The 13,864-nt window shown below is 37.8% G+C and overlaps 1 protein-coding gene across 1 annotated transcript; it reads right to left on the bottom strand.

Annotated features, from left to right (window-relative positions):
* Positions 1 to 2,353: 2,353 nt before the first annotated feature.
* On the bottom strand, positions 2,354 to 10,083 carry GNPDA2 (glucosamine-6-phosphate deaminase 2). Its single transcript, XM_068188424.1, has 7 exons — positions 9,952 to 10,083; positions 8,399 to 8,566; positions 8,000 to 8,097; positions 7,341 to 7,523; positions 6,844 to 7,028; positions 6,576 to 6,750; positions 2,354 to 3,372 (listed from the first exon to the last, which is right to left on the bottom strand). The coding sequence occupies exons 2-7, from the start codon at positions 8,524 to 8,526 to the stop codon at positions 3,314 to 3,316; spliced, it is 828 nt and encodes a 275-aa protein (XP_068044525.1). The 5' UTR covers positions 8,527 to 8,566; positions 9,952 to 10,083; the 3' UTR covers positions 2,354 to 3,313.
* Positions 10,084 to 13,864: the final 3,781 nt, after the last annotated feature.

The following is a 13,864-nucleotide window of genomic DNA, read 5'->3' as shown; positions in this document are numbered from 1 at the left end:
CCTACTGTGTACTGTATTTACAATGGTTTACCCACCTCCAAAAGCTTTTGAGCTGCTTTTTTGAGCTTCAGGGACTAGTTTTGCTCTTCACAGATCTTAATTTCTTGTTATTAAATATTTATTAGAGAACAAATTGCTAGTCATACCTACTAAAGTACTCAATCACCAGGAAAGTCGGCCCTTAAATTTAGGCTTGTACCTACACTTTAGTCATAAGCTAGTTTTATTTCAGCCTGTGTACAAGGAGGAATTGGGAAAATCTTTGGAGGGATGGAATTGAACAGGACATGTTCCCTTTCAACCTGTATTAGTTTCAGAGTACAGAAAATGGGGACAGGGAATTCTGATACTTTAATGACTTGTTGGGGCTTTTTTCTGTTTGGTTGTGTTTTGGTTTTTATTTATTTGAGGCTGTTTCAGGTGCACTGAAAAACCAAAGATCTGGATGTGAACAAGGTATCTGTACCTTTAATAAAGGTACCTAAGCTGCTGCTACTGACCCTGAAAAAAGGAAGGATGCTGTGGATAAAGGCTCTCTAACACATTTGTTATTCCTCCCCTGTAAAAGCTAGCGTTTAAGGAACTAGAGCTGCAGGGATACATGCTAGGAGCCAAGGAGCTAAAACAATGTCCTCCCCACTCCTTGAACTAGACCTACCAGCACTGGTTCTGTACTGAGGAATAAGGCAGAAGCTAAAGGTGAGCGAGACATTATCCAAACAGTAAATCATGTCCTTGCTGAGTGACAGACACATCAAGTGTATGCTACCTAATTAAATGAGTTACATGGATAGATAGAGCTGCCTTGAGAATCTGTTTTAGCTTTACTATAGTCACCTGAGGCAGAAAAAAAAAAAAACAAATTGTAGTCTTAATTCTGAGAGGACTTGTACATATATCAGTTTTGAGAACAAGAACTTTAAATGAACTGGTATATGAAATATTAGTTTTTGACACAAATGTACCTGATTCTATCTAGTTACTTTTTTGTTTCCTCCTTTCCTTTGGAAATATCTTAAAATGAGAAGAAGAATAAAATGGTAACCTTGATGTGCTAGGCTAACTTAGAATTTACTTTCAAGACCTCCTGAACTTGAAAATGCTTGCTTTGCCATTACTGCAGAGTAACAGGTTAAATCTTATGCAACTTAAAGGGTTGACTTGCTCTTAGAACTTGACAAGCTTGGAAGGTACTCTCCTGAAGAAATGATATTTCATAAAATGATTGGAAGTATCTTAAAGAATGAAATAATGGAAACAACATGGTAGTACTTAAAAAAAATACATAATATAGCAGTCAAAATTAAAAAAAAATAGTTTAACAAGAGAAACAATCTCGAGAACAACGAAAAACTGCATTAAAAGAGACAGTAACAGTCCCAGACCCACTCAAGGACAGAGAGGTTCTGCTGAACCAGTATTTAAACTGGCCTGTGTTTCACAGAAGGTCGGGTAGTTGAAAATGGAGAAAGACACTAATTCTGTGATCTCACACATCTTGAGAACACAAAGGGCTTTAATGAGTAAGGGTGCTAGGCAAGGCACGTGACTGAAAGGTGTGCTGGAATAAAGAACAAGAATATTGTTTAAAAAGAATTCTCCACTTTGCCATGTGAAGTATGATCATCATCAAGATGAAACCTGATTCAATTACTTCAATACTAACCTAAATTCATTACTACTTTTAGTTTCATGCTTTTTGTAATAGAATTGCTTATAAACTTGCTTAGCAGTAAAGGCTAATGGCAAACCTAACACTGTGTTTTGAGTCATACATTACCTGTAACAGCATTTCTCTGAAAAGCAGTCTTTTCAACTTTTTCTCCCACAGTGTTGCATTTTGCTTCAAAAATACACATGCATAAACTGAGCCTCAAAACTGAAAGCCTGTTTTAAATGTGTGGATGTTCAGTGTGCTGTTGAGAATTGAAACACTAGGCCTGGCTTCCTACACTGCTACAGACTGATTCTTCCATGCTTTTGTAATTTCACAGAATCAGAGAACAGTCCAGATTTGAAAGTATTCTGCAAGACCATTTATGAGAAAGGTGAGCCTAGATAAGTCTAGAAAAGTCACCTAGATGAAAGGTGAGCCTGCCACATCCCTGGGGAGATAATGTGATTTTGTAATAAGGACTACATCCCTGTCATTTAGGTGAAAAGTTAAATTGTTGAAGTTCTGCTTAGTTGTACTTTCTTGCAGTGAGTATTTTTAACAAGGGCTTTCCCAAAACAAGTCTTCATCAGTAAATTCTTATCTTTCTCTTTTGGTACCTAATCACTCCCTGAAACTCTGAAGTATTTGGTCATGACAATTTATATTTGAAATGAAACAATTTTGAAACTAAGAGACTTATATTTAGGTTTTACTTATATTCAAAGTAGGAAATAACATTCCTTGTAACAGCTCAGTGTCTACAATGATACAATGAAAAAGTGATTAACTGTTGGCTTTAAATGATCATTTGCAGACATTATAGTCCTGTAAATTAAGCCCTTTTCAGGCGTTTAATTGTAACATCAGTTATATAATTGACCAGGTACCTCCAGGAAGGAACGCTGAGATTTCTTCCTTATGTATAAAGCTTGATTACCAAAAATATAAAAATCCTAAAGTAATTTGAAGTACATGAGAGGAGAAAGTGCTATTGTAGAAGTTTAATATTTTTATCCATGGAGCGATTTGTAACTTCAAAGAATTTGGTGCATTTTTAGGCACTGTTTTTGTATCTTCATTTGCCCAAAATATACAGCAGGATTTGAGATGCCCAAAAACTGTTTAAGACAAATTTAAGGCAACCAAGTGCAAAAGCTCAGTGTACATAAGATACGTGTAAACAGAACATTTCATAGTAGAAATTGTACAACTATTACAAGTCCATAGTATTAGGAAAGGCCAAAACCATTCTGCCTAGAGACACAAATGCAAAATGTAAATTACACTAACCAAGCCAAAAATTAAGAATTCTGGGAAATGAAGTGTCATCATCTCTAACATGAGGCAGATGCAATACATTGCTGTGCTAGAGTAAGTGCTCTGCTTTTCCCCTCTCTACATAACGTGCAGTCTCTCCCAAGTTTGTTCTTTGCCATTTAGTGATGTCAGCCAACAGCAGAGCTCCAAATGTTAAAGCAAAATGCACAACACAGCAAACAGATGGAATGTGAATGTACAGATATTGGACCTTTTTGAAAATACAGTACCTAGGATTTCCCATTTTAAACAGTTTTCAGCATATTGCATAGCAGTGAACTCATCTGCTACCTAAAACTGTTGCTGCTGACCCACATGGAGTTCCTCTTCAGTCTTCTTTCAGTTTTCTTTCATACTGTACAGTGGGTCCACAAGCTTATTGTGCACATGCATTAAACCTTGGGGGGAAAGCAACAATGCCAGCTTTACATTAGTTATACTTTGTTAACATGTTCTTCTATCCACATTTTTATTTGGAATTTGCTTCAAAGTATACATTTAAATAGTTCATTGAAGAGAACAACAATGGCTATTTAAAGTAGTTCAGAGTCAGAGACAGCAGAAATATTCCTGTATCACTTGCATACTATTGACATATTCAGTATCAGCTAAGCAAGGACCAGATAGTTCCCTGATAACAGACCCAAAAAACACATCTGGAATACTTCCAAATGAACTGAATGTATCTTCCATGTATTAAAAACTGTGTAACAGCAAAGTAAGTCCCTCACACCACAATTTGCCATAAAAATCAGATGCACACACAGTAAGACTTTGACAGCTTGAGTTCTTTTGCAATGTTCTAGCACTGTGGTGATGTCTCTGTAGTTATCATGTACTTGTGGTCCTAGACAGGCAAAATCAAATTAAATTATCCAGACTCTTAGTGCAGACTCAATTTCAGCAGTTGAACTGTTTTCTGTTGTAGCTGGGCTTTTTGTTTTTCTTTCTTTCTATACAAGTCCTCCATAGCTATGATTAGGGGGATTATTTTTTTTCCTCTTCAACTGCTTTAATTCTGATAAATGCTGAAGTGCAATTAATAAAAAAAGATGCTTCCTTCTTAACTTTGCTATAACTTAGTAAAAATGGTACCTACATCTAGGTATGTACGACATTGGATCACTGGCAGGTTTTTAACCTCATTTCACCTTGAGGACTAATAACAGTAATGATCAGTGCTCACAATCTGCACAGTAAAAGTACATTTTAATATTGAACTAAAGATTTAACTTCTAGAATTAAAATATGCACTAAACACTAAAAGTAATTTTCTTAAAAACCATGAAAGAAATTTCACAGTATGGCATATTTATTAACTATGGCAAAGAATATTCAAATACCTTTGCTACATGATGCAGCTGGTGGCAACCTTGGTGTCACTGCAGCAACATGAAATTTGAGTTAACTATACAATCTAAGGTCATTACTGTAGGTGACCATAAAAAAAGGCATTTATGCAGCATCTATTACTAATCACTATGTGATTATTTAATATAAAATACAGATGTCAGATCAAGTATAATATTTTTTCAGTTTAACAGTGACAAAAACTTAAATATACATTTGACATAAAAGTCATTTGTCCAGAAAGAGTAACAGCTGCATACACTATGCAAACTAGAAACATGTTTTGAGCTTTAAAACATTTAACTTCCTACCAATATTTTCCTCTTCTAAAAAGGGGAAATGAAATAATTACCCACTTCCTAGATGTATGAAAAATGGTTACAAAGTATAGCTTCTGTCATACTTAATGAAGGATATTTAAATCCTGTTAGTGAAAATGTTACAGGAAAAACAGTGAGAAACAAACGATTTTTTTAAAGGAATGCACCAGACTTGCTAGATGCCAAAACAATTACTTCAAAGGAAAGTCCCACTGGATATTCAAGTATGCTTTGAATAAACATATTTCTGCACACAGGTTTAAGAGGAGCATGTGTAAGTATGGAAAAAACTATCCTGAACTAACTTATCTGCAGAAAAATCAGAAAATTCAAAATTCATTTTCTGTTTGATTCTTCAAGAAAGTTGCAAGTAAGACCATAAGCACACTTGATAATTTTAGCCTATTATAGGTTTTCAGAAGGTTAGAAAAAATGGGATAGGTTAATCTATTTACCAGACCGTGTGGTACATCATCATAAAACAAAAAAAAAAAAGCAGTTTCATAATGAAAGTTTTAAGTGTTGAAAAATCTCCATAAATCACTACCATAAACAGCAATATTATTAATTTCCTAGCTTCCCTAAGAAGTCTAACCTGAAGATCAAGATTCAAAAATAATTCAAAATTTGACCCACACTGACTTCTCCTCCATCTTATAAGGGGAAAAAAATCTCACTGATTTGAGAGTAGGTAAAATTAAGTAAGTTTAAAATAAACCATCTTTTTAAAAGTTCTACTGCTCTGTATTACAGGGTAAATACAGTGAGACAATAGCACACATTCATAAATTAGCCCTTGATGTTAGTAATATAAATAAACATAAAATAGCCCTTGATGTTTTTTAAAGCAATGTTCAGTGTCATTTGTATTTAGTGATTCTACATCAGGTTTGTGTTTCCCAAGCAAAGCCTCTGCTTATGTAAAATACAGGATAATGTTTAAAACTTATCCAAGCAGTTAGAGAAGTTTATCTTTGAAAACAACAGTAAGTGCTATCTAGCAGTGTGATACAAGAAAAGACTAACCCTCCCTCCTACCCCACAAATACATAGCAGAGAACAACATACTGAAAAATACAAAATTTACAAGCTGGCCACAAGAGGTATCAGGATAAATATCACAGAAATGTCCAAATTGCAAACCAGTACCTATATGAGGACTGGTGATATAATGCTCTATAAAAGAATTTAATAAATGACAATCTTTATCTCTGATACCTCAGATACTACAGGTACCTACGCTAGTGTGACTAACAACTGAGTCACACAACTGCACGTCCTGTGCTAGTACAGTCAGGAGAAAACTACTTTTCTCAGCTTCTACTGTCTCAGTCAAACAGAATTCAGTCTAGGAAGTCTCCATTACTATCAAATATCCTGACTTACTTTAAGTTTGCCCCAATATACCTTCTAGAAATACAAAAAACACACACAGTAAAAGGGTGCAATGTTTTCAAAGGCAGTATAGATTGTTATGCTAATTGCACATGAAAAATGTTCTCAGGTGGCTTCAAACTCTGTATCACAGTTTACTAGACATCACATTACAGCACATAGTAAAAGCAGCATGGAAATGTATCAGGATTAATAAATGTATTAAGATTTTTTTTAAACTAATCTTTCCAGTATACTTAAGACTTGTATTCTGGAACACCAGATTGCTGCTGTTTAAAGGTAAAGATTACTAAACTATTGTTTCAAACTGAAAGCAAAGGAAATACTCTTCCCAAGTAGATTTGTCTGGAATGTAGGTAGCACAAGCTATGCCTCCTGGCAATTTTCCAAACACAAGAAATAAGGTAGTATTTATATTTTGAATATATAACATTATAATTAGTGACTGGAAAGTGTTGGAAGGCTCAGATTTAAATCAATATAATTTCAAAGCTGTCGGTTTTGCGTAAACGTGTGACCTCTGATTCAGTGCTCACCTTTAAAGTACTTCACAGTTTTAACTCTTAGTTCTAAAGTAGCATCTTCATCACACACAAAGATAGTGCGAGGGTGTTGTTGGAAAGCGGAAACTGTCCACATATGATTGACTCCTTCTTCAATTGCTTTGTACAATGCAAAAGCCTTATGTGCACCTGTTATAAGAATCATCACCTGCAAAACAAAGGTCTCTTTACTTTCAATCCCAGTATCAATACCAACTTATCTTGAAAACACACATGCAACTAGAACTAAATGAGTTCTTACTTCTCTAGCATCCATCACTGTACCCACACCAACAGTTAGCGCCATAGTTGGTACTTTAGATAAGTCTCCATCAAAGTATTTAGCATTTGCCAAAATGGTGTCCATTGCTAAAGTCTTTAATCTTGTTCGTGAAGACAAACTTGATCCGGGTTCATTGAATGCAATGTGGCCATCTGGACCAATGCCTTTTCAAAGTTAAAAAAAATAAATCATTCCAGACCTGAAAGTCAACACATATCCTCAAACATTGTAAATGAATAAAAAAGGGCTCATCTTTTCCTTTTGCTTCCCCATTTTCAGCAAAAACCTACTTAAGTCATTAGTAACCTGGACACCAACCATTCTGGTTTTGGAATTTATACTGATTCTTTGTTAGACACAGAACTTCCTTACACAATAACTAAAAAAACTGGGTTTTAGTCAAGTCAAAAAATTATTGATTAAAGAATCAGTGTATGTGCTTGAATTGTAACTAACCATAGAGCATTTCCTCATACCTCCAACAAACAGATCAATCCCCCCTGCTTCTTCAATTTTCTTTTCAAATGCATCACATTCCGCCTGTAAGTCTGGTGCATTCCCATCAAGGATATGAGCATTATTCGGATCTATGTCAATATGCTTAAAAAAGTTATTCCACATATAGGAGTGATAGCTCTCTGGATGATTTCTGGGAAGCCCTGAAATGATTTATAGTGAAATTACTATATGACAGGATTTAACCAAACAGTCTTAATTCTAGTCTGTATGTAACAGATGTAGGACATGCAAGGCAAACCTGAGTCAAATAAAGCACAATTTGAAACTACATCGAGAAGAAAGGTTTCCTGTTGGCACATACAAAGTAACTGGTTTACATTCCCTCCACATACATCTTATCCCAGAGTGTAAAGTCTTCAATAGGAATGCAGTCCCAGCATTACATGACAACATAATTTCTACAGAAGTACTATGAAGCACTGGATTTAGCCCGGTGTTTATTTCTGCATTTTTGTAGATAAAGCAATTTTGTAGAGAAAAATGCTGGGACACCAGTCCAATATAGGAATACAAACATATTAGAATAACCTGGTACTTTGAAAAAGTATTTAATAGTTTTTATGAGGAAAAAAATTAATAACAGTACAGTATGTTCTCAAATAATAGCACATCTTACCTACATATTCATCCATGTTGAAAGTCTTTACATATTTGAAAGAGAGATCTCCATTTTTGTGATATTCTATCAGCTTTTTGTAGCATCCCAAAGGTGTACTCCCTGTTAAATAAAATTTTTCTACTGTTCTGCGTATCTGCACATTTTCAGTGTATTTAAATACTTTCACAGTCAAATTTTGCTACAGTGCTTTTCAACATACAAGCAGTCTGCTGTTTCTCATTTAGTATTTATCAGTTTCTCAAACTATCAAAACTTTTCACAGAAATCAAATCCGTATTTAAAAAAAAAAGTTAGAATATTACCAAAAATACTTATGTTCTTTTAAATACTGTACGTGCTACCAGTGATACAAACTTTGTTCTAGGCTTAGTTATTTACAAAGACTTAGAATAAAACTTGCCTGTTGGTAGACCAAGTGTGAAGTATCTTCCTTGACTTGGCTTGAACTGGATAATACGATTACAGATGTATTTGGCTGCCCATTCACTAGCCTGATCATAATCTTCAAGAATTACTAGCCTCATTATGGCAGTGAAGAACTTGTATGATAAAAAAAACTTAAACCTGGAGAGAATGTTGTAATTTTAAAAATAAGCACCATATAAGTAGTTGTAAAACTCTTAGATTACAGAGGAGATTAAAAAAATCATCTTCCATACCAATGACTTGCATTAGCATACCACACTCTTGCAGTCCTAGTTCAAGCTGGACAATAAACAGAAAAGCTACGGAATCCAGATGATAGATTGCAGTCAAATATTTATTAAAGTCCACAGACTAATTTAAAGCAATTAATAGGAAAAAGCTAAAACAAGATGAGAACAAACCATTTTGAACTTCAGTATTTTTGTCGTTACCATGAGAAAAGAGGAAATACTTAAATATCACGATTAATTCCTGTTTCTTATAACCAGCTGAATGCCTACAACTTTGAAAACAAGACCCAGAGTAATCCCATGTTCCTATAATCAAAATACCTAATTGGGATTAAATTTTCACTCCCATTCTAGCTCCTTAACAATGCTTCAGTAAGTTTATTAATCTGCAAAAAAAAAAAAGTTAAAGCATTAGAGATATTTGAAATGTTTAAAATTCACAAGAAAAAATACTCACAGAAATTTAAAAGGCTTTGAGTGCAATTGTATCAACTTTTAAGATGAATATCCAGAAAACAAGCTTGGTTGCTAGAAGTATACATGCATCTCCTGCATTTAAGTGAAATTTATTTTCCATTAATTTCTGCTTAACAGAGTCCGGTAATTACTCCAGAAAGACTGAGGCTCTTTCCCCAGTTTGAGATGCGTTACTCTTCTTTTCCCACGGCTGGGTGTGCTCGGCATTAGCCAGAACACAACACAGTTGCCAGAAGCCTGGGGCCACCGGTGTGACAGACCACACTACTTTTAGCTGACCCAAAATGAGTGGCTGTTTCAAAACAAACATGAATTAAAGTACTTAACAGGGTACCATGTTTGTCCCGCTAAAGAAGGACCAAAGTTATCATCACCGTCTGCTGCCTGTGCCGCTCCATCTCCCTGGACAGCTGAGCCGTGACAAGTCGAACTCACCTTTGCCGAGGAAACGCTATTCGCACATACCCAAAAGAGTTAACGCATATCCCCGAGAAGGAAAAGCAGGCCAGCAGGAACACACTTTAGGCCGGTTTTATAAAATCCCAGCAATTTTACGCTGGGAACACGAGGATGCTCTCGAGAGCAGGGACCCACGGACAGCAGCAGAACCACGGCGAATTCTCTGCAAAGGACACTTTTTCTTTGTTTTGTTTGGCGATGGTGGGGAGGGAGAGGTGATAAACCTATACTGGCAGAGGAAGAGACCTGCAGCCGGAGCGCCGCCGGCACAGAGCCCCGGGTCCCCGCGGCCTCCCCTTCCCCGCCCGCGGGCACTCGCACGGCCGGCGACGGCGCGCCCTGCCCGGCCCCGCTCACCCGGGACAGCCCGCGGCGGTCACGAGCGGCACCAGGACGAGGACGAGATGAAGCGGAGGAGGAGGAGGAGGAGGAGGAGGAGGAGGAGGAGGAGGAGGAGGAGGACGGGAACAGCCGCCCGCCCCGCAGCTCCCGCCCCGCCGCCTCCAGCGGAACCCGGCGCGCGACCCGGAAGCGCCAGGGAGGACGGGAAATGGCTCCTTGGCCCCGCTGCGTTTCCGGCCTGTGCGTCCGGGAGTCGGGGGGCGCTCGGCCGGCCCCAGCCGAGGGGTCCGGCAGCTACGGGGCGCTCGGGGCGCTCCAGCCTGGAGCGCGGCTGTGCTCGAGAGCTCCTTTGCAGCCCCTCTGCTGTGGAGCACATTGAGATCACAATGGAAAAAGGTTCCCCTATGTGAAAAATGCATATTTTATGATTGGCTTTTCGCAAATATTGAATTGAATACTATATGTATTATGTTATATTGATTAGAAGTGCTGTATTAACATTTTAATAGTATGGTATATGTAGTTTTGTAGTTAAAATAGAGCCTATGTATGTGGGTTTTTTTTTTTACTAGATCAAGCAAGAGATGAGATAATGAAGAAACTCTTCACACAGAGATGCCAATGATGGGGGCCCATAAAGAATTACTGCCTCCTTATCGGAAAAGACAAACATTCTTCCACCTTCTCTCCGTCTTTATGGAACCACCAGGATTAAGGGGAAGAAGTTGACAAAAACCAGAAAAGTTCTTAATTTGCAAGGAATTTATGCATCATGTATGAGATGTATGAATATGCAACAGGCTACTGCTTTTAAAGATTATTCCTTTGTTCACAAGGCATGCTTATTGGGCTTAAGTGCCTGAGAGCATCCGGACGTCCGTAATTCTTTGCTTTTTATTGTCTTGTAATTGTCCTAACTCTAAATTTTCATTACTCTAATTGTATTACTATTTTTATAACTATTTTATTATTATTAAACGTTTAAAATTTTAAAAACCAAGTGATTGGCGTTTATAACACCCTATAACCTAAATGTTTGCATGATGCAGCTGCAAAAGCCGTGTGTAGTTACTGGAGAAGATTAATGAGGTGAAGCATCAACGTCTTGGTGAATCACAGGCTGACCATAACCCGGCAGTGCCCTTGTGGGCAGGAAAGGCAGTGGTATCCTGGGGGTGGATCTGGAACAGTGTGGCCAGCAGGGCGAGGGTGATCCTGCCACTCCGGTCAGCCCTGGTGAGGCCACATCTGGGGTGACGTGTCCAGTTCTGGGCTCCTCACTACAAGAAAGGCAAGGAGCTACTGGAGAGGGTCCAGTGGAGGCCGCAAGGATGATGAGAGGTCCTGAGCGTCTCTTGAGGAGAGACTGCAGGAGCTGGGACTGTTTAGTCTGCAGAGGAGAAAACTGGGAGGGGGTCTGGAGAGTGCATGTAAATATCTCAAAGGCTGGTGTCAGAGGATGGTGCCAGACCCTTTCTGGTGGTGCCCAGCGACAGGAAGAGGAGTAATGGCCATCAACTAAAACAAGAAATTCCACCTTGACGTGAAGAACTTCTTTACCTTGAGAATGGCAAAGCACTGGAGCAGGCTACCCAGGGAGGTCGTGGAGTTTCCCCATCTCTGGAGATGAAAAACCCACCTGGACACATTCCTGTGTCACCTGCTCCAAGTGACCCTTGCCTCAGCAGGGGGGGTTGGACCCGATGATCTCCAGAGGTCCTTTCCAACCCTAACAATTCAGTGATTCTCTTTTTGCTTTAAAAGCAGTCAAGTAATTCCACAGCCTTACCTAACCTGTAATTAAACAGGTGTGGGGTGATAGATTTTGATGTTTGGAAAGGGCTAGTAGTCTGAAAGGGCAGTGCTTCAGTCTGGAGTGGGAAAACTGGAGTAGGAGAGTGAGCAAGCCACATAATTCTCATTATATGTGTATGCACATGCTTGTAGGCTTCACTCAGGCCTTACCATAATAGAAGACCAGGATAAATCTTTACTGGGCAGGACCATAATTGTCGGAGGAGAAACATGACTGAAGGGTAAAACAAGGGAAGCTAATAAAGGGGAGTGTGTATTTAAGAAAAAAAAATAGATCTAGGGTCATACATGAACATAATGATACATTTTTTTTTTTGCAAATCTGAGTTTAGCTCAGTTTGTTAGAGCATGATGCTAGTAATGCCAAGGTTTTAATGTGGGTTTGATCCCCATATAGGTCATTAATTTAAGACCCATCCTTGCAGATCCCTTCCAACTCCGTATATTCTGTGATTCCATAAGCCTGTCTAGCAAGGTTTAGAAAGATTGAGAAATACTTTGCCAAGGGCATGAAAGGTGTGTTTGCAAGCTTGTGAGGGAAAATATGTCTTTCTGAGGTCTCTGGGGCTTATCAGGCAACCAATAAAAATACCTTTTGTTTCAAAACTGGCCTTTCATTTGAATTTAACTTTCTAATATAAACAATTTTAATTCCTGCATGTTCTTCTGATAAAGTCTTTATCTCAGAAATTTTACCAGGTCCTAAAGAATAATGTTTTGCACCTTTTCTTGAGTCATGCTCTGAGCCTCTGCTGCTGTCATTGTTTTGGAGTATACTTGCAGTGGAAGTGATTTTCAGATTCTATGTAACAATCTAAGTTTTGCCTCTAGATTTCAATTCTGTTTTTTTTTTCTACCTCTGTGGACTGCATGTAACACCTCCCTGGTAACTTCTGCCTACAGCAGACTAGTTAACACATTTATTTGGTATTACTACACACTTAGGTACCTACAGGCCTGAAATCACACCCCTCCCCCAAAAGCTTTGTTGGTTTCCACAACTTGAAAATACTCTTTTTTTTTTTTAATCACTACAGAAGAACTCTTAAAATTCAGGTAATAGTTGTTGCATGTTCTCCAGGGGGTCTGAGAATATATGATGTACTGTTCCACACTCAGTGGAACTTGTCCTTTTCCCTACTGCCCCTAAATTTGGAACAGCAGCTTGTCTGTTGCCTTTTAGCAAACTTCACAATGCTATCAACTGTTTCTATTAGATAAACAAATGCCCTGTCTTTTGTAAATATATTCAATTCTTACTCTCATTGTTTGTATGCTAATACCTAGGGGATGATTTTCCAAGTCATTCTTCAGATTTTCCTTTCTAATTAGTAGCAGATGAAAAATGCTTTATATGCACTGAACACTGTAGCTAATGATAACTAATTAAGATGCTGCTAAAAAAAACAAATTAGTTCCTTATTACATTTTATTGAGTTGCATAACTAGAGATTTCAAAGTCTCACAGTTATTTATTATAAGTATCTGTTGCTTTTGGAAACAGTCTTTCTGCGTTTTTTTTTCTTTTGTTTTCTAAATGGCCCCTTCTTTTAAGTATTAATTTATTTACTGTACTCATGGTTATCGGATTTGTATACATCTGCTATGATCAAATTGTTTTTTTTAAACCTGTGTTTAAGTAACTATGAATTTAAATTGGATGTACTTCAATAGTACCCAAACTATGTTGAGTTTTACCTGAGGAGGACCACCTCAATTTCAGGTGAATTCAGACTTTTAACAAGCTAGCTCTGTTCCTTCCGATTCCCTCTGATTTAGCTGGAAGAACAAAGGATCCTGCACAAAGCTGGGACCTGTGAAGGAAAATTACTCATATGGATGTTGACATGTGGGAAAGACTCTCAGAACAAAACAAAAAGGTTGCAATGAAAATACTTGCCAAGGCATTAAATGCAGAGATTGAGAAACAAGTAATTGCTGAAAAAAAGACTTAAAAAAGTATACTCACTCTTATTACCTTGCTGAATTAAACACTTCTGTTGAGTCTGGCTGAGGTGGGATAATTTTTCCATAGTATCTCTCACTGTGCTGTGCTATTGGTAGCTAGAAGGGTGTCAGTAACACTCCAGTGTTTTGGCTGCTGCTGAGTAGC

Source organism: Anomalospiza imberbis, chromosome 4, assembly GCF_031753505.1.
Source record: "Anomalospiza imberbis isolate Cuckoo-Finch-1a 21T00152 chromosome 4, ASM3175350v1, whole genome shotgun sequence".
Lineage (NCBI taxonomy): Eukaryota > Metazoa > Chordata > Aves > Passeriformes > Viduidae > Anomalospiza > Anomalospiza imberbis.
The sequence above is the reverse complement of the archived record's forward strand: the minus strand, read 5'-3'. Positions and strand labels throughout refer to the sequence as shown.